This window comes from Delphinapterus leucas, chromosome 15 (assembly GCF_059928025.1).
Source record: "Delphinapterus leucas isolate spDelLeu-1000000601 "Yukka" chromosome 15, BTC_Dleu_Yukka2, whole genome shotgun sequence".
In the NCBI taxonomy this organism is placed as follows: Eukaryota; Metazoa; Chordata; class Mammalia; order Artiodactyla; family Monodontidae; genus Delphinapterus; species Delphinapterus leucas.
In genome coordinates this window covers 86,816,670-86,837,475 of record NC_143143.1, presented here as the reverse complement: position 1 = coordinate 86,837,475, position 20,806 = coordinate 86,816,670, and the positions used below count along the sequence as shown (strand labels likewise).

The window sequence follows — 20,806 nt, the reverse complement described above, 5'->3', positions numbered from 1 at the left end:
GGTTCAAGCTGACACACTGGCCTCTAGAATGTCACCCATGCAAAGGAGAAGGCTCTTGTCTGTTTTGCTCACTGATGGATAGAGCCTGGCACATGGCAGGAGCCCAGGGAGCTGTAACAGTGGTAGTAACAGTGCCCAGCTCCCCTGGCGCCCACACGAGCAAATGACCTGGGCGCCTGCATCAATGAAGCACCAAGCCCAGGGCTTCGAATGGGCGAGGGCGGGCCCCCCTGTGTCTCCCTGCCCCTGGGCGCACCGTTGTCAGCTGCCAGGAAGGTGGCCTCATAGGCGTTGTTTTTGACGTAGAGAGACTCGCGGTCGAGGACGGCCGCCGTGCTGATCTGACCGTTGGTGGCATTAATGTGCAGCCAGTTCGCTGGGTCCGACAGCTTTGAGTATCTGTGGGGGAGGGAGGGGAGGGGTGAGGCGAGGGGCTGGGGGAGCCCCTCCTGGCCGCCCTCCTGCCGAGCTCGCGCGGGGTGGGGGTGGGCATCCTTCCCTGAAGCCCTGCACGGGGTCCTCCCACGCGGGACGGTGACAACGGTGGCTGGAAGTCTCCAAGGAGAACGGGCTATTTAACCTCACAAGGACCCCGGGAGGCAGATTCTCCCATCGCCCCCTTTACAGGCGGGGAGACGGAGGGGCAGAGGGGGCCAGTGACTCACAGAATCATAAGCGCAGGAGCGTCAAGCGGGGTCAGGACCCAGCCTGACTCTAGATGCGGCTGAATGTCCTTCAAGCTTTTCCCACCGTCTCATGTCAGGGCAGCCTGGCGGCCGGTGATGCCAGCTGTCCCCAGACTGGGCTTCCCTGCCTGGGGACACCACAAGTCGGGGATGCCCCTAAGCACCCACCCGGGACTTTCTGGGTTGCAGGTTTCACTGGGCATTCAGGACTCTTCTCTATGGAAGACGGGGCTCCCCTTTCCCAGGGCCCGAGGGTGCTCTGTGGGCCCACCTCACGGCCTGCTGCATGAACCGGTCAGGGTCCACTGCTGAAAATGTGGTTAGCACGGTGCCGGTGGGCACGCCCTCCTCCAGGCGGATCAGCTTGTGGTTCGAGGGGAAGTAGGGGGCCTCGTTGATGTCCATGACTGAGATGGTCACCCCTGCCGTGGACTGGAAGGACATCTGGATCCCGCTGGCCAGGGGCGCCTGGTTGGACACCATCACGGTCAGCATGAACGCTCTGTTCAGCTCATAGTCGACCGCCTGGAATGAGAGGTGCCGGGACGGGGAGCTGGCTTAGGTGCCCGCGAGGCTGTCAGGGAGGGTGGTGCCCATGGGGCTGCTTGGTCTGCACCCGCCCTGCTCTGGGCCCAGGAGGTCAGTCCCGAGGGGTGCCGTCCCCCAGCTTCCCACGTCATGGAGTGGCAGTAGCTGGGCTCCTCGGGGGATACGGCTCCTGCCAGGCACACCTCCTAGCCAGCGGCTCTGGCACTCATCAAGCATTGGGAGTGCGGGGGCCCCACCCTGCTCCCTGCAGCCTGGCAGGTCGAGGCCCTGGCTCTTGTCCATCCAGGGTGCCTCACCAGGTGTGGTGGGTGGAAGGGTGGCCTCCAAGGATACGTCCCTCTGGGACCTGTGACTGTGACCTTTGGCAAATAGGGTTTTTGTAGATGTAATGAAGTTAAAGGTCTTGAGAGGGAGTCACCCTGGATTGAGGTGGCCCCCGATTCAAGCTTGGGTGCCCTATGAGTTAGGGGAGGGAGACTGGAGGCACAGAAAGGGGCCAGGTGAAGACAGGCACAGGCTGGGGTGATGCAGCTCCGAGCCAGGGATGGCCAGCAACCCCCAGAAACTGGACGGGGCAGGAGGGATCCTCCCAGAACCTCCAGAGGGAGCACGCCCCCCCCCCCCAATGCCTTGCTTTTGGATGTCTGGCCTCCAGAGCTGTGAGAGAGCATCCTTCAGTTGTTCTAACCCACCTGGTCTGTGGTAAGTTGCTACAGCAGCCCCAGGACACCAACACACCAGGTCTCACGGAGCCCCCTCACCTCTGTGCATGGCCCTTGCATGACCATTCTCTCCAGTTGACACACATTTTGGGGGTGTCAGGATCCTGGCTGATAAATGCTAGTATGGTTCTATTGTCTATAGTTATAGGGTCTATGGGGTACGATCAGTCTCTGGGGGTATTCTTCACATTTTGAGGGGGGATGGAAGCTGTACGGAAGCACTTGGGGCCCCGAGATGTGTAATTATTCCTGGCAAAGCTTGCAACAGTCTCACTAGAAAACAAGCAACACAGCACACTGCAACTGCATTTGAACAGTTCTGCTTAGACACATGCGAAGATCACGTGCCCAAGGATATTCACTGAGGTATCATCTGTATCATTCATAGAGGAGATATACTGCTGTCAACTCAGGCACCCATAGCATTGGCTGGGTGGATGGGCTGCATCCGCACAGTGGGGACATTTGCAGCTGTAAGAAAGAACCAGGAAGATACACGTGGGAACGGAGAGATCTCCAGGATCGACTGGTGAGCAGAAAAGGCAACATCCATTGCAGGCTGCCTCTTGTGTGAAAGGGGGAGAGGAACATGAATTTGCATATGTATCTGCTCAAATTTGCAAAAAGAAATGCTGAAAGGATAAACCAAAAACTCATAAAACAGTCACCCGTGAGCAGAGGGAAGGAATAAGGGTGGAGGGAACGTCTGGAGGTGTGAGTTTGCTGTGTATGTTTTGCCACATAGCTTTGATTTTAGAGCCATGTAAGATCTTACATTCTCACATTTTAGGTATTACAAGTAAACTTGTATATATAAAGCAATCTCTGAAAATCAGAAACAAACTGAGTTAAATTAAACTAACTATATATCGATGGTAATATAACTCCCAAGAAAATAATGATTTCTCGTGACTGGGACAGCATTTAGACGGTAAGTCCTTCATGGGATTTATTCTAAGGACAAGAGTTATTGCAAAGAAATCTTAAATTCATTTGGTCTGCTTGCTGTTGGCAGGGATTTTGGATTTGTTATTTTTTAAGCTTTTTATGTATAATTGGCTCTCTATATCCATGGGTTCCACATCCGTGGATTTAACCAACCACAGATTGAATACATTTGAAAAAAATTTCAGAAATTTAAAACCTGAATTTGCCTCACACAGGCAACAATTTACACAGCACTGACATGTATTAGGTATAAATTACACGGGAGAGTGTGTGTAGGTTATATGCAAATATTCAGTTGGCCAAAAAGTTCTCATGGAAAAACCCGAACGAACTTTTTTGGCCAACCTGATACTATGCCATTTTGTATAAGGGACTTGAGCATCTGTGGATTTTGGTACCTACCTGTGGGGGTGTGTGTCCCGGAACCAATCCCCCGTGGATACCGAGGGGTGATTGTATACTGTAGGTTAAAGTAAATCAGCAATTATCTTACTGTTGTTAGGAACCAAGATTTTCAGTGTAAGAGAAACGAGATCAAGTATAAAATCAACAAAGGTAAGTAAAACCCTCCAGTGTTCAATTTGGATGAAATGATCATGTGAATCGGTGAAGTAACTTTGAGGTGGTCAGGAAGCACATGCACTGAAGTGTCACTTCTTCGCTCTGCCCTGACAACGTCCAGTAGCGATGGCAGCAGCCACAGTGAGCACCTCTCGCGTCTGGACGTTGGTTTCTAAGTACCACTCCTCGCTAGAGGAATGGCCCGTCCAGATGTGAGGCAAGAAATCAGCAAGACGAACCTGGGCTGTGCACTCAGGTCCCAACACAAGGATGTAGCAGAAGCACCCAGAACCAGCTGCCGGAGGAGCCCCCCAGCCAGAGGTCAAGACCCGCACCAGGTGCAGCTGAGCACAGCACGCCGGGCGCACAGACCTGCACCGCCTTAGCTGTGACGAGAAAGTGAAAACCGCAAGCTCACCGACTGCTTTTGGATTTACCCAGGTCCTCATCTCTGGAATCTGTGGATAGTCACCTTCCCTGGCAAAAGGGGACTTTGCAGGCACGATGAAGGTAAGGGTCTTGAGCTGGGAGGTGGTCCTGGATAACCCAGGTGGGCCCTACGTGCCGTCACAGGGTCGTTCCGGGCTCCTGACCTCCAGAAAAGCGCGAGGGTAAACGCGTGTCGTGTTACACAATTGTTACGGCAGCCGTAACACCTGGATGCAGGTGGTGACAATGCCTGTTGCTGGCTCACCAGTTCTGCTCTGAGAATCGGAAGTATGGGTGGAGAATGAAGCCTCGTTCTCGCCTTTTCTGCTGAGCTGCGTTAATTTCACGTTCCTATGTAGTGGCTTAAAACAACACGGATTTGTTATCTTACAGTTCTGGGGGCCAGAAGCCAAAAGTCTGTGCTGCTGGGCTACGGTCGGGGTGTGGGCAGGGCTGGCTGCTTCTGAAGGCTCCTGGACGCCTTTTCTGGCTCCGTCCGAGAGGCGCCTGTGCTCTTGGCCCCTCCCTCCGTCTTCAGAGCGGCAACGCGGCACCTTCCAGTCTGTCTCTCTCAGACCTCTGCTGCATCCTCAGGTCTCCTCTGACTCTGGTCCTCGTGCGTCACTCTTCTAAGGGCCCCGCGATTACTTGGGGGCCCCCCAGGACTATCCAGGGCAACCTCCCATCTCAAGATCCTTAACTTCTTCACATCTGCAAAGTGCCCTTTGCCACATATGCACAGATTTGGGAGACTGGGACCTGGGTGGGCATCTTTGCGTGGGCGTTGTTCTGACAGCTGCAGGCCTGCATTTCAGCATCATCACAGGGCTCTTTTATATAGAAGGATTCTAGCCGAGGACTGTACAAGGAATGATAGGATTGTAAAGCACCATTTTATACCGCCTAATGAAGAAATGAACTTGGCAATGACCATCGACATGATGAAACCAACAGATGGGGGCTGGTGGAGAGTTGTGTTTTTGCAGACTGCTTGCCGGTCATAACGGGGAGGAGCCAACTCCACGGTGATGGGAGCGGCCTGTCAGCACCGGAGCCCACTGGTCAGGCTCAGATGGCTGTGCACGGGACAACCAGACTTCTCACCGCGGAAGGGCCCTTCAGGTCTGCAGCCCTGGTTACAGGAAGAGCAGAGAGCAAGAGACCAGATACACCGAGAGGAAGCGATAGGACAGATTCAGCACCGCGGACCCTGCGTTTGTGACAGGTCAGAGGTGGGGGAATATTCTAGATTATGAGAGATTCAAGAGATGGCACAACCGAATGCAACGTGGGGACCCTGGTTGGATCCAGATTTGAAAAACCATACCATAAAGAGACACCTGGAAAATTAAGGGCAATTAAATGTAGACTCAGGGCTTCCCTGGTGGCGCAGTGGTTGAGAGTCTGCCTGCTGATGCAGGGGACGCGGGTTCGTGCCCCGGTCCGGGAAGATCCCACATGCTGCGGAGCGGCTGGGCCCGTGATCCATGGCCGCTGAGCCTGCGCGTCCGGAGCCTGTGCTCCGCAACGGGAGAGGCCACAGCAGTGAGAGGCCCGTGTACCGCAAAAAAAAAAAAAAAAGTAGACTCATATTGGAGATCACGGAGGCGTGGCTGTCTGTCTCAGGTGCTGGAACGGTTGTAGCTATGTGAGCAGAGGTCCTGGAGTTACAAGCACACTGCAGCAAAACATGGATGGAGCGACATGGCAGCACGCTAGTAACTGTGAAACTGAAGTGGCAGGTGAGGGTACACCCGTCTCTCTTACTTCTAGGTGTGCTTGGAAACGTTTGTGATAAATGGTGTGACACATTTCTGCTCAGAGGGGAACTGATCGCCTCGTGGGACCAGTTGTCCTGCGAGCCCTGGGGGTGCTGGTGATGGGGCCGTGCTGCCCTGCCTGCTGCTCGCCTGGCCGGGAGGCGCCTCCGCTCCTCTGGCCCAGCCCTGCCCCATCGCTGGGCTCCCACTGCAGCTCAGCCTTGATTTTTGTGAATACTTACCGTCATACACCTGGTGCATCAAACCCATGCCTTCTCAGCTCCTGCTACTAAGTAAGGTATTGAGCACGAGAAGAGTTTACTATAAAGTAAGTAACGGTGCTGAGTGGGCGTGGAAAGGGGACGGAGACGAGGCTCCCGAAGGTGCAGTGCCTGCCCGACGGGAAGGCCTGGAGGTGGCAGCAGAGATCGGGGTTCCGGGCCGACACTTTCGTGGCCTCCTCACCTGCTGAGGAGTGGGTGTTACCTGCAGAGCCCCCGGAGCCCCGGTGAGAAGCCACGGCCCTCCCTGGCGCTTGCCTCTTCGTGGCTGAGGCCCCGCCGCCCACCCCGCGCCGAGAAGTAAGCAGCTGCCAGGCCTCCAGCCCCTCCCCCGGGGCTCCGAGTGCTGGCGGGGGATGGGGGCGACTCCACTTAAATATACTGCTTCACAAAATCACAGTGCTTGTGCCTCTGAAGAAGTCACTAAAGGAAGTGGTCCTTCTCCCATATTTATCCATTCGTGTCCCTGGAGGACAGGGAATAATGCTACGTGTCATGCATTAAAAATTGTGTCGCCAGTCTGAGTGAGGACACCTTCCAGGAAGATTATGGCCAACGGAAGTCTGTTGGAGGGCAAAACAAAACATATTGGTAACAGAGAAATCAGTGAGTAATTTGCTCCAACAGTTTCAATCAGAGGCCAGACAGCCTCACTGGGCCTCCGCTCAGCTGCCTCCCCCACGTATGGCCATGACCCTTCGCTCAAAGCCCAGGGGCCGGGTCTGCACCCTGAGGGGAGCAGCCCAGCGTGGGTGCAGGCTCGTGGGGCAGGGCCGGGGGCGCACCAGTGCACGTGGGGGAGGCTTGGGGTGAAGTGTTTTCGCTGAGCCTTGCTGGGAGCTGCAGAGGCTACCGCGACCCCCGAACTGGCCTGCTCCCGCTGTTCCTGCCACCCTGACCCTCCGGGCACCTGGGGCACCGCTCACTCACTGCCTCGGGCAAAGCCTTGTTGCCGCCCGGCCGGGAGGCAGAAGAGGCTGATTCTTGGCCTCTGAGCTTCAGAAGCTGAGGGCCAGGTGCGAGGGAGGAGATGGGAGAGTTATCTTTTGGGGGGTGGGTGGCAGGTCAGGCCTGCAGAGTCCCTGGGGTCACGTGACTGGTCCTGCTGAGGCTGCCTCTGCCCCTGGCAGGTCGGGCGCAGTCCTTTGCCCTTGGACACTGGGGTGGCACGCACTGAACCCGAATATCACTCTTGTTACGTCTGCCTCAGGGCACGTGGCGGGGGCGGAGCTCGGGGAGCCCAGCAGGAGGCGAGGTGAGCACCCACCTTCACCACGGTGACCATGCCCTCGTTGGTGACGGGGTCCGTGCGGACGCTGAAGTGGCCCGAGGGGTCCCCGCTGATGATGCGGTAGACAGCGTTCCAGTTCGGGGAGTGGGGCTGATCTCGGTCCATCACAGTGAGGTTTGCGACCACCATCTCCACCCGGTTTTCGGGGACTTCCCCTGCGTACTGCGAAGTGTAAGAAAAGACAACATTACGAACCCGTGTGGAAGCCTGGAGAGGCTGGAGAGGTTCTCTGCTGACCCTGGGGGGGGCCTCTGCTTCCAGCTGCTCCCAGACACGGGGACTCCCACAGGTTGGCCCATCCCATGTCCGTGCCGACGAGGTGGAGTCTAGAGAGGGCTCTGCTTCCTCCAGCTGAGGCCCAGCAAAGCCCGAGGCTCATCTGCACGTACCCACCTCCAAACTAATCCCTGCCTGTGCACGCACGCACGCATGCACGCATGCCAGGCCCCCCTCCTAAATCCCCTTCAAGCCCTTCCCATAGGCAGCAGGGGACCAATGCAAATACCTGGGGCTTGCAAGAGACTATAAAAATGTGCTTACAAAATGGGAAACGAAGAGGGGTGGGGACGCAGCTGCAGAGGGCTTCCCGAGCTGAACCATCTCTGGGCTCCTGCCGTGCCGGTGGTCCCCGACACGGGCTTGGGGCCTGGGGTCAGCAGCTGCAGATGTGCAGATGACCAGACACAGAGCCTCAACCCTTTCTTTCCTGCCGCAGCAGTGAGGGCTGCAAACCACGCCCATCGGTGAGTGGGGTTCACGTGGCTGCAGTAGTTACGGGCAGGCAAAGACTGTGTGCGTGGCGGGGCGTGTTGGTGCTGGTGTCGAGGTGGTGATGGAAATCTGAGCACCTCTCAGCAGGCGAGTCAGTGCTGTGCAGCTGTGGCCCAGCTCAGAAGAGCCCCGAGCTCGGTTTACCGCTGTGCGGTCACAGTCTTGAAATTCTTCATACTTTGTGAATGAGGGCCCTGCGTTCTTATTTGGCACTGGGCCATGCAAATCGTGTGGCCATTCTGTCACAGTGCAGTGTGCTTTTGAGCCACAAAACCTGGAGACAAAGTTTGCACAAATACCTGGGGATTTCCCGTTGTGCTCACAGCACCGCAGCCCTCACGATGGTTACCGAGTGCGCGCTCTGTGCCAGGTACCGCCCTTGCGTCATTCTGCTGGTTCCTCAGGAGAACCCCATTCTTATCCCCATTTTGCAGATGAAGAAGCAGAAGCAAGAGAGGTTAAGAGACCTTGGCACAGCCCAGAGAAAGCACCGCTCAGGGAAACCGCCGAGTGACTGCGGGAGCCTGGACCCAGCCATGCTGGAGACAATGCAGCTTCTGCGAGATGAGGAGATTCTCTTCTTGTTTCAGTTGCCAGGGTCAGTGTAGTGGACATCAGTAGGCTGTTTGGCTCTCCAGCACCTTCTGAATTCCCTTCTTTATTTTCCAGAACCGTGCTTTCTCGCCCTCCTCTACTGCCACGACCTGGTCAGGTGATCTAGAACCTGCCAGTGGGACACACCTTCATGAGTTGGATTCAGAAGAGAGGCAGAGAGACCTTGTGCTTTGGCGCCTGCAGTGGCAGAAGGTGGGCGGCGGCACCGTGTCCAGCGACGGAGATGGGAGCTGAGGCCTCTGCGCCCTGTGGCAGTGGAAGGTGGGGGTACCCCCGGCGGAGCCCCCCGACCGGATGCACCCGGCTCTCGGAGTTTGTGGCCACTCATGTGCTTTGGCAGCTACTGTCTTAATCAGGGTGGGTTCTGGTGCCATCACCTGACAGCCCCCCCCCCCCGCCACAGCCCAGTTTCAGTGCACCCCACGGGGGCGGGCCCTGTTGGGCGCCTCCACCCACTCTGCTCTGGTCCCCCGAGAATACGGGCCTGTGGTTTCACGGCATGGGGAGAGCTGCGTGTCCCGGAGACCAGTTCCTTCCAGACTTCCGGGTGAAGTTTATTTGAAAAGTCTATTTTAATTCATGCAAGTTTAATAAAGGTTCACAAAGAAGTGCCTTAAGCTGGGAAGTCTGGCTTAGGATTTTCTTATTAACCTTCCCCTAGCCGTAATGAATTTTAAATTTAAGTTTTTGGGTTTTCAGGCACAGGGAAAGCCTCTCCCATGCCCCGTGGGGTGTAAAGGCGGATACTTGGGAAAGGAAGAATTTGAAGAGTGTTGGAATTTCTTGCATAGCTGTAACCCAGAATTCAAATGCACCCCCATCTCGAGACGCAGGGTGCATTTCCTATTCGTGCCTGGGCCTTCCAGCACAACCCCAGCTCCTCCGCACAAATCTGTGGGGCTCCCAGGGGAGGGTCACGTTAGCAGAGTGGAGGATTTGGGTGGGAACAGTGAAGCCCAGCCAGGATTTAGGGAAGACCCCCTCAGCCAGGCCGAGAGGATGGAGGATGGCAGAGCCTGTCCCCACAGACCTGGGGACCACCAGGGCACCTGCTCCATTGGGGATGCCAAACTCCCTGAGATGATGCTTTTGTTTCTGGCCCCAGTATTCGAACCATCGCTGGTCCTAGCGCGGCTCAGGCCTGAGGACCTGACCCTCCCCCAGCTGCCTTCTCTCTGGTCCCTGGACTCTGGTATGACCGAGGGTGTTATGCGAGGGGGGTGTCCCCCACCCAGTCCTCTCCTGAGCCAGGAACTCAGGGATTGCCCTGGAAGCCCCGGGGCTGCGTTGGCTTCTGTTGGAAAACGTGTATTCTCCTCTGACATTCCTATGGTTTTACTTTTTGTTTTGTTTTTAGTTTCTTTATCATTTGCAGTGAGAATTTCCAAGCCTCCCCTCCTTCTCTCCCTCACAGCCCACAGCACTTCCGAGCTCCTGCTCTCTTCTTTTTATCTTTCCGCAGCGCCAGGCCCCGGGGGCTCCGGCCCAGGGATGCGCGCCGCGGCACTGGTGCAGGGGAGCGGGAGGTGGTAGTGGCACAACGTTCCGGCGATTTTAACTTTTGAGATTTAGTTTCCTCTCCAGTAAAACGGTGACGATTTCTGTCGGCTTCTGAGTTTGGAATCAGAATCTGACGGGTGGGACCAGTGGCTCGTAACGGGGGACCTGGCGGCTGACATCCATTCTCCTCCACCCACAGGGAGAAGCCTGGGGCCCGGGGCCCGGGTGGTGACTCTGGAGCCTTGTCCCCTCCTTGCGGTGCTGCTGTGAGAACAGGTGAGTGACGCCCGGGACGTGGCCCTTGGGACGCCAGCTCAGGGAGAGGACCCTGAAGCACCTCCCCGGCTTTTCGGTTCACAGACGGGCTTGGTCGCCCCCTTTCCAGAAAGAAGGGCTACTGGGTGCTTGTCGCCCTCTTTTCTGTCTTCAGAGGACCCTGGGAGGGGACCCACCATGATCTCACCCCCCCGTTTATTTTTTTTAACATTTAGCTTAATTTTATTCATGCTTGCCTTGGAATGGGGAATAGGTCATCCAATCAAATATACAGTAAAGACAAATATGTCCTATCACATACAGTCTTGAGCTGTAGCGCGATGTACCTTAAGGACTCCCATCCTCCCTTTCTTAACAGATGAGGAAACTGGACTTGGAATGAATGTTTTGGTGCCTCCACCGTGAACCCCTCACCCACTGAAGGCAGAGCCGGGACCCTGTCTGCTCCGCCGCCCAGTCGGTGCCCCTGTGATGGGGGTCAGGTACCACCCGCGGCGTTTTTAGGGCAGAGAACAAACTTCCCTGTAGATGAGCGGATGCTCCCAGCTTCACCTTGAGCCATGTAACACTTACGCGTCAAGAGGGGAAAACGTTCTGACGCTCAGAGAGGTCTGACTATCTATCAGCCTAAGGGCACAAAGCTAGGAGGGACCCGGGGGTTGGGGGGGGCAGAAGGGGGCTTCCCGACTCCAGGACACCCTCCCGTGGGCCTGTGTGTGGCTGGGTCTCAGGGCTTTGCTCCAGGACCTGAGGATGAGGCAGAGGGAGGCCCTTGGGTCGGGTCTGCGGCTGTGTCCTGGGGGCCTCGGCCCTACCCCAGTGGACCCGCCTCACCCTGCAGGGGTGCTGAGGGACAGCCTCGCAGTGGCAGCAAGCGGAGCGCAGGCTCGGAGCAGGCGAAGGGAAAACGACGTCTAATTAACATTTCAGAACAGGAATTGGATCATGCAAGTCCCCACCCCCACCTCTTCAGCTTCTGCTGATGGCTCTTGATTAAGCTCGATAAAATTAGCCTGGCTGTGCAGGGGGTGCAGCCAGCCCTGGGCCTTCGCCCGCCTGCCCCCACTGAGCCCAGCAGACGGTGTCCTGGGGCCCTGCCTTCCACCCGTCCCGAGGGGCCATGTCATAACGTGTGACCCCGGGACATTAGCCAATCCACACACATCCACGCCGCCGGCCCACAGCCCCGACAGTAAGCAGGCTGGGCCTCTATGTGCTCTCCTGGCCTCCAGGGCCCGGGCCTGGCTGAGGCCGACTGGGGTGGAGGAGGGGCAGGGGCGACTCTGGGAAGAGGCAGCCGTTCCGAAAGCCCGGAGGAGCATCCTCCTGAGGAACAGTCCCGGGAACCAGGCTGTGCCCACCTTTCCTTCATCCAGGCGTGCAGGCAGGAACTTTCCCCTGCGATGTGCCCCAAGGCACCTCCTTGGGTCACATGCAAACTCCCTCCTGGGTCTCAGTGTAATTCCCGGGCTGCCCCTTTTTCAGGCACGTGTGCGGATCCGGGGGTATCTTGTTGATCATCTCCCCTCCCCTCGTGTGGACACCCCAGAGCAAACAGGTCAGGAAGGTGCACCGCCCCCTCCTTTTCTCTGCCCCATCGCTTCCTCACAGGCCATCTAGGACCCGGCCTTTCTAGGGGATCAGCGGGCGTTTGCAGGGCGGCTGGCGTGCAGAAGGGCAGACGAGGTTCAGGCTAGAAGCAGAGGAGCCACACAAGGGTCAGGTCAGGGCTGACCAGGGCTCGTCAAAGCCAGATCAGGGCTCGGAACAGTGGGCAGAAGTGGTCCCCTGCGGACGTGCCCTGCGGGAGCTCGGCTGTGAGGGCAGCCTCGGGGCCCCTCTCTGGAGCTGCGGAAACCCGGGAAGGCAGCGCTGCTCCATCTCATAAGGGGACGGGAGACACACTTGGGGTCTCGAAGGACAGAGGTGTGGTGCGAAGGTGGGCCCGCGGAAGCAGGAGATGTGGGTTGGACTCTGTCTCACTGTGTGACCTCGGGTAGCCCGAATTACCCCTCTGGGCCTCAGGTGTCTGTCTCTGGTGGAAAAAGGGATAGCAGCTGTCTTCCTGACGGAGAAAACCCTCTTCTGAGGAAATACACTCAGAAGCCTTTAGATGTGAGGGCATCACGCATACTACTGACTCCCAAGCAGCTCAGAAAGAATTGTGTGGGCGCACCTACAGGGAGAAGCGGGCACATGTGGCATGGCGCCGACAGGGTCGGTGTGCGCGGCTCTCCCTTTTGTTTGCTTTAACTGGAGCACAGCTGATTTACAATGTGTGTTAGTTTCAGGTGTAGAGCAAAGTGACTCAGTTATACACATATATATGTATATTCCTTTTCAGATTCTTTCCCCATACAGGTTATTAGAAAATATTGAGTAGAGTTCCCTGTGTTATACAGTAGGTGCTTGTTCTTTATCTATTTTATATATAGTCGTGTGTATATGTTAATCCCAACCTCCTAAATTATCCCCTGGCCCTTTGGTAACCATAAGTTTGTTTTCTATGTCTACGAGTCTGTTTCTGTTTCGTAAATAAGTTCATTTGTATCATTCTTTTAGTTTCCACATGTAAGTGAGATATGATGATGTTTGTCTCTCTCTGTCTGACTTCACTCAGCATGATCATCTCCAGGTCCATCCATGTTGCTGCAAATGGCGTTATTTCATTCTTTTTTATGGCTGAGTAACATTCCGTTGTCTGTATGGACCACATCTTCTTTATCTACTCATCTGTTGATGGACATTAGGTTGCTTCCATGTCTTGGCTATTGTAAGTGGTGCTGCAGTGAGCACTAGGGTGCATGTATCTTTTCAAATTATGGTTTTCTCCAGATAAATGCCCAGGAGTGGGACTGCTGGGTCGTATGGTAGTTCTATATTCAGTTTTTTAAGGAACCTCCATACTGTTCTCCATAGTGGCTGCACCAATTTACCTTCCCACCAACAGTGCAAGAGGGTTCCCTTTTCTCCACACCCTCTCCAGCATTTGTTGTTTGTAGATTTTCTGGTGATTTCCATTCTAACTGGTGTGAGGTGATACTTCATTGCAGTTTTGATTTGCATTTCTCTAATTAGTGATGCTGAACATCTTTTCACGTGCCTTTTTGCCATCTGTATGTCTCCTTTGGAGAAATTTCTACTTAGGTCTTCTGCCTATTTTTTGATTGGGTTTTCTTGATATTGAGCTGCATGAGCTGTTTGTATATTTTGGAGATGAATCCCTTGTCAGTCGCTTCATTTGAAAATATTTTCTCCCATTCCATAGGTTGTCTTTTCGTTTTCTTTATGGTTTCCTTTGCTACGCAAAAGCTCTTAAGTTTAATTAGGTCCCATGTGTTTATTTTTGTTTTTGTTTTCATTACTCTGGAAGATGGATCCAAAGATGTATTGCTGTGATATGTCAAAGGGTGTCCTCCCTGTGTTTTCCTCTAGGAGTTTTATAGTATCCGGTCGTATGTTGAAGTCTTTAATCCATTTTGAATTTATTTTTTGTATGGTGTTAGAGAATGTTCTAATTTCATTCTTTTACATGTAGCTGTACAGTTTCCCCAGCACTACTTATTGAAGAGACTGTCTTTTCTCCATTGTATATTCTTGCCTCCTTTGTCATAGATTAATTGACCATAGGTGTGTGGGTTTATCTGTGGGCTTTCTATCCTGTTCCATTGATCTACATTTCTGTTTTTGTGCAAGTACCATGCTGTTTTGATTCCTGTAGCTTTGTAGTATAGTGTGAAGTCAGTCAGGGAGCCTGATTCCTCCAGCTCTGTTTTTCCTTCTCAAGATTGCTTTGGCTATTTGGGGTCTTCTGTGTTTTCATACAAATTTTAAAACTTTTTGTTCTAGTTCTGTGAAAAATACCGTAGGTAATTTGATAGGGATTTCACTCAGTCTGTAGATTACCTTGGGTAGTATAGTCATTTTGACAATATTGATTCTCCCAATCCAAGAACTTGGTATATGCTTCCATCTGTTTATGTCATCTTCAGTTTCTTTCATCAGCATCTTACAGTTTTTGGAGTACAGGTTTTTCTTTTTTTCTCCTTAGGTAGGGTCATTCCTGGGTATTTTATTCTTTTTGATGCCATGGTAAATGGGACTGTTTCCTTAATTTCCCTTTCTGATCTTCTGTTGTTAGTGTATAGAAATACAACAGATTTCTGTGTATTAATTTTGTATCCTGCAACTTTACCAGATTCACTGATGAGCTCTAGTAGTTTTCTGGTAGCATCTTTAGGATTCTCAATGAATGTACAGTGTAATGTCATCTGAAAATGGTGACAGTTTTGCTTCTTCTTTTCCAGTTTGGATCCCTTTTATTTCTTTTTCTTTTCCAATTGCTGTGGCTAGGACTTCCAAAACTATGCTGAATAAAAGTGGCAAGAGTGGACAATCTTGTCTTGTTCTTTTAAAATTTATTTATTTTTATTTTATTTTTGGCTGCATTGGGTCTTTGTTGCTGTGCGTGGGCTTTCTCTAGTTGAGGCGAGCAGGGACTACTCTTGCTGTGGTGCACGGGCTTCTCGTTGCGGTGATTCCTCTTGCTGCAGAGCACAGGCTCTAGGCGCATGGGCTTCAGTAGTTGTGGCACACAGGCTTAGTTGCTCCGCAGCATATGGGATATTCCCAGACCAGGGCTTGAACCCGTGTCCCCCGCATTGGTGGATTCTTAACCACTGTGCCACCAGGGAAGTCCCCTTGTCTTGTTCTTGATCTTAGAGGAAATACTTTCAGCTTTTCACCATTGAGTATGATGTTATCTGTGGGTTTGTCATATATGGCCTTTATTATGTTGAGGTAGGTTCCCTCTTTGCCTACTTTCTGGACAGTATTTTTGTTTTGTCATAAATGGGTATTGAATTTTATCAGAAGTTTTTTCTGCATCTACTGAGACGATCGTATGGTTTTTATTCTTCCATTTGTTAATGTGGTGCATCACACTGATTGATTTGCAGATACTGAAAAATCCTTGCATCCCTGGGACGGATCCCACTTGATCGTGGTGTATGATCCTTTTAATGTATCGTTGGATTCGGTTGCTAGTGTTTTGTTGAGGACATTTGCGTCTGTGTTCATCAGTGATATTGGCCTGTAATTTTTTTTTTTTGAAGTATTTTTGTCTGGTTTGGTATCAGAGTGATGGTAGCCTCATAGAATGAGTTTGGAAATGTTCCTTCTGCAATTTTTGGAATAGTTTCAGAAGGATAGGTGTTAACTCTTTTCTAAATGTTTGATAGAATTCACCTGTAAAACCATCTGGTCCTGGACTTTTGTTTGTTGGGAGTTTTAAAATCACAGATTCAATTTCAGTACTTGTAATTAAATGGTCTTTTCATATTTTCTGTTTCTTCCTGGTTCAGTTTTGGGAGATTGTACCTTTCCAAGAATTTGTCCATTTCTTCTAGGTTGTCCAATTTATTGCCATATAGCTGCCTGTAGTAGTCTCTTGTGGTTCTTTGTATTTCTGTGGTGTCAGTTGTAATGTCTCCTTTTTCATTTCTAATTTTATTGATTTGAGTCCTCTCCCTTTTTCTCTTGATGGGTCTTGCTAAAGTTTTATTAATTTTGTTTATCTTTTCAAAGAACCAGCTTTTATTTTAATTGATCTTTTTTGATGGTTTTCTTAGTCTCTATTTCATTTATTTCTGCTCTGATCTTTATGATTTCTTTCCTTCTACTAACTTTGGGTTTTGTTTGTTCATTTTTAGTTGCTTTAATGTAAGGTTAGGTTGTTTGAGATTTTTCTTTTTCCTGAGGTAAGCTTGTATCGCTATAAACTTTCCTCTTAGAACTGCTTTTGCTGCGTTCCATAGCTTTTGGATCATAGTGCTTTTGTTTTCATTTGTCTCTAGGTATTTTTTGATTTCCTTTTTGATTTCTTCAGTGATCCATTGGTTGTTCACTAGCATACTGCGTAGCCTCCATGTGTTAGTGTTTTTTTGCAGTTTTTTTTCTTGTAGTTGATTTCTAACCTTATAGTGTTGTGGCTGGAAAAGATGCTTGATATGATTTCAATTTTCCTAAATTTACTGAGGCTCACTTTGTGGCCCAGCAGGTGATCTATCCTGGAGAATGTTCCGTGTGCACTTGAAAAGAATGTGTATTCTGCTGCTTTCGGATAGAATGCTCTGTAGATATCAGTTAAGTGCATCTGGTCTAATGTGTCATTTAAGGCTTGTGTTTCCTCACTGATTTTCTGTCTGGATCATCTGTCCATTGATGTAAGTGGGGCGCTGAAGTCCCCCACTATTATTTATTTACTGTCAATTTCTCCTTTTATATCTGTTAACATTTGCCTTATATATTGAGGTGCTCCTGTGTTGGGTGCATATATATTTACAATTGTTGTATTTTCTTCTTGGATCGATCCCTTGATCATTACGTAGTGTCCTCCTTTGTCTCTTGTAGTAGTCTTTATTTTCAAGTCTATTTTATCTGATATGAGTATTGCTACTCCAGCTTTCTTCTGATTTCCATTTGCATGGAATACCTTTTTCCACCCCCTTTCAGTCTGTATGTGTCTCTAGGTCTGAAGTGGGTCTCTTGTAGACAACATATATATGGGTCTTGTTTTTTTATCCATTCAGCCAGTCCACGTCTTTTGGTTGGAGCATTTAACCCGTTTACATTTAAGGTAACTATTATTATTATTTTTTGCGGTACGCGGGCCTCTCACTGTTGTGGCCTCTCTCGTTGCGGAGCACAGGCTCCGACGCGCAGGCTCAGTGGCCATGGCTCACGGGCCCAGCCGCTCCGCGGCATGTGGGATCCTCCTGGACCGGGGCACGAACCTGTGTCCCCTGCATTGGCAGGCAGACCCTCAACCACTGCACCACCAGGGAAGCCCCCATTTAAGGTAATTATTGATACGTATGTTCTTACTGGCATTTTGTTAATTGTTTTGGGTTCGTTTCTGTAGGTCTTTCTTCTTCCTTTCCTCTTTTGTTCTCTCTTCTTATGGTTTGACGACTATCTTTAGTGTTGTGTTTGGATTCCTTTTTCTTTTTTGTGTGTACGTCTATTATAGATTTTTGGTTTGTGGTTACCATGAGGTTCTGATACAGCAGTGTATATAAATATATGATTGTTTTAAATTGTGATCTCTTAATTTCAAACACACTTCCAGTGTCCTGCACTTGTGCTCTCCTCCTCTCACGATTGCTGGTGTTGATACCATGCTTGTGTGGATGATCTCCTACCTTTACTGTACGTTTGCCTTTACTGGTGAGCTTTCCCATTTTCTTGTTTCTAGTTGTGGCCTTTTCTTTTCCACTTAGAGAAGTTCCTTCAGTGTCTGTTGTAAAGCTGGTTTGGTGGTGCTAAATTCTTTTAGCTTTTGCTTGTCTATAAAGCTTTTGATTTCTCCATCAAATCTGAATGAGAGCCTTGCTACGTAGAGTATTCTTGGTTGTATGTCTTTTCCTTTCACCACTTTAGATATATCCTGCCACTCCCTTCTGGCCTGCATAGTCTCTGCTGAAAAAAATCAGCTGATAATCTTTTGTTTTTAAAAATAAATTTATTTATTTTATTTTTGGCTGTGTTGGGTCTTCGTTGCTGCGAGCGGGCTTCCTCTAGTTGTGGCGAGTGGGGGCTACTCTTTGTTGTGGTGCGTGGGCTTCTCATTGTGGTGGCTTCTCTTGTTGCAGAGCACGGGGTCTAGGCACGCGGGCTCAGTAGTTGTGGCACACTCCGCGGCACGTGGGATCCTCCCAGACCAGGGCTCGAACCCGTGTCCCCTGCATTGGCAGGCGATTCTTAACCACTGCACCACCAGGGAAGCCCCAGTCTTTCCTTTTTATTGATGAGTGACTGTTCAGCAGTTAGTTGTGATTTTGGTGCTTTTGTGTTAGGTGAGCGCAAGGCCTTCTACTCCACCATCTTGTCTTCTCTCTGTGAGGCTATTCTTTTCCCTGTTTCTATTCTTGCAACTTTTCTGTGAGCCTGAAATTATTTCTAAACACATGTTGAAAAAATTTCAAGGGCGTTCGGAATCTGTGGATATGGAAAGGTCTTCAAGACATATCATAAGCGGAAAAACCAAAAACAACGCAAGGGTCAAAGTGAAAACACAAGGGGCTTCTCCTCAAAGTAAGTCATTTTATACCTTTTAAGGTACTGTACCGTGTGTGTGAATTACCTAACCAAATACTCAAGTTAATTTTTAAAAAGGAGATAGATAGATAATGATTAAGTGAAGCCGGGTGAGGCAATGAAAACTTGTTCCTAGTTCCAAAGGGTCCAAGCTGAGAACAGAAAAAACCCAGATGGGCGGGGCCCTATCTGACTGAACTGATACAACAACAAGGAAGGACCCCAGAGGCCTTATGCCACCAGGTGGGAGGCTCCAGGGAATCGTGTGTTCCGTGTGACTCCGTTTACATGACATCCTAGAACAGGTAAAGCTCACCTTGGACGATGGGCCTGGGTTGCTGCTGGCCGGAGGGAAGGTTTCACTCAAGATTTGTGCCTCATACTGTAGGCACGTCAGACCTCAGTGCAACGAACAATGAGCTGCTCTCCTCATGTCCAGACCCCCTGGGACGCTGCTCCTGAGCCCTTCCTGCCACTGCCCACTGGCCGTGGAGAGCAAACAGAATGGAAGCCACCCCACCCTAACCGGGGGGCAGAGACCTGAGCGGCTCCCTCTGTGGGGCGATCTGCCATCTGCCCACCAGATGGCGCTGTGCCCTCATGGCTGAGGCTGCCCTCCTCTGGCTTGGTCCAGCCGGATACAGAGCCTAGGACTCTGAGATGCCTTACTGCAGGGATGTGGGATTTGGGGACTCCAGAATTTGGAGCCTGTGGGGGGGGTGGGGAAGCAGGATGAGGGCACGCAGGGACGCTGGTGGGGCTCCCTGCGAGGGGCTCTGGCCTGTGAGATGCCTTCACGGCAAGCTGACCCACCCACTGGGAGAATGAGGGGTCTCCTCTCTGTCCCCCCCACCCCCTCCACTGTGGCATGAGAGCACAGCTTCCTGGGCTCAGCCCCAGCTGCTCCACTAGTGGGCTGAGTGGCTCTGGACAAGTGACTTAGCCTCTCTGAGCCTCAGCATCCTCCTGCATAACTGGGTCCCGAGCCTCATGGGGCTGGTGGGGCCCAGAGGTTGACCAGGAAGCCCAGGCTGCTGCCTGGTGGAGCGAGGGTGAGGGGCGCTCCACAGCTTGGCTTGCGCTCCAGTTCTTTTGTTACTGTTATTGCTGTTACCCTCTCATCCACTCGGTGCCGCGGGAGTGAGGCTCAGAGAAGGCAACCCTGACACCCTGGGGGGAGGGCGCAGCCTCCACCTCCCAGCACTGCCCGGGGAGTCCTCACTGACCCTCCCCTCTGGCCATCTGGCCCCCTGCATCTGCCGCATTTCTGGACGGGCACCCGCAGGGTGGGTATATGTTCCCATTTCTGTCAGCAACCCCACTCCGGGGGGCGTGGCCCAAAAGACGCAGCTCCTTTGGAATTCAGAGGAACTGGGAGCGCGTGACTTATGGCTCTGTGATCCCTCGGCTCTGCCGCTAGGGCGTTCCTGTGGTCATTTAGGTTCTGGGCAGCCTGGCACATGGCCTGGTCACAGCCCGCTGGTCACAGCCCGCAGAGCGTACAATGTGTCCCCCACGCCCCGCTGCCCCCCTGCTGATGGTGGGCCGTGGAGGGCCAGCTACGGTCCTGCCGCAGGGACCTGCCCTGTCCCCAGGCATCCCCCCGACAGTCCTGCCTCGCATGCAGCCATGCACACACCCCACACTGGCTGACCCTGGAGCCCAAACACCGCTGGTCAACTCCTCCGGATTCGGGAGGAGTGTCCAACTCACTCTGTCCTGGGAGCCTCTCCAGGTGTCAGCCAGTGGTCAGTATCGGGGCCTGCAGACACCGGGAGCTCCTCTCCCGCTCAGCCCCCCGCCGCTCGGGGCCTTTGTTAACAGCCTGTCTGTCTGTCTGTTCGTCTGTCAAGCTCCTTCCATCAGGTGGCAGCAGAGAGAGAAGCAACCCGAATGCCCGGGAACTGTCTCCGAGGGGACGTGCACTCACCGTGCTGGCAGTGAACTCTGGCGGGTTGTCGTTCACGTCTGTCACCGTGATGATGGCTGTGGCCGTGTTGGACAGGCCATAGTTCAGGTTTCCTTCCATGTCTGTCGCTTGAACAATGACTGTGTACTGCTGAACTTTCTAGAAGGGCACGAGGGGGAGGAAGACAGCATCAGTTTGGGTTTTAGTTTACAGGCTGTTTATACTTTCATTAAAGAAATACATTCCCCGGACGGACTCAGCTGGGTCCCCGTCCTGCCCGGGGGCGCTGGCCGCAGGGCGCTCGGCAGGTGACCTGGTAGAAGAAAGTTCTCACTTGCGGTGGGGTGGTGAGGTCTCTGCCTTCACCTCAGTGCCTGGCTTCCACGGGTGTAGATCGCGGTAGAAATAAGG

The 20,806-nt window shown here is 52.3% G+C and overlaps 1 protein-coding gene and 1 long non-coding RNA gene across 2 annotated transcripts in view; one reads left to right on the top strand and one right to left on the bottom strand.

The window, feature by feature from the left end:
• CDH4 (cadherin 4) overlaps positions 1 to 20,806 on the bottom strand; it is a 162,793-nt gene that overhangs the window by 10,282 nt on the left and 131,705 nt on the right. Inside the window, exons 6-9 of the mRNA XM_022597401.3 lie at positions 20,417 to 20,554; positions 7,204 to 7,389; positions 958 to 1,211; positions 257 to 399 (exon numbers count right to left, since the gene is read on the bottom strand). Of these exons, the coding sequence (XP_022453109.2) occupies positions 257 to 399; positions 958 to 1,211; positions 7,204 to 7,389; positions 20,417 to 20,554 (721 nt within the window). The remainder of the gene's footprint in view (positions 1 to 256; positions 400 to 957; positions 1,212 to 7,203; positions 7,390 to 20,416; positions 20,555 to 20,806) is intronic.
• Positions 431 to 20,806, top strand: part of LOC111186639 (uncharacterized) — a 36,289-nt gene continuing 15,913 nt past the window's right edge. The window contains exons 1-3 of the long non-coding RNA XR_016387957.1: positions 431 to 8,970; positions 10,313 to 10,389; positions 10,748 to 20,503. This is a non-coding gene — a long non-coding RNA (uncharacterized LOC111186639). The remainder of the gene's footprint in view (positions 8,971 to 10,312; positions 10,390 to 10,747; positions 20,504 to 20,806) is intronic.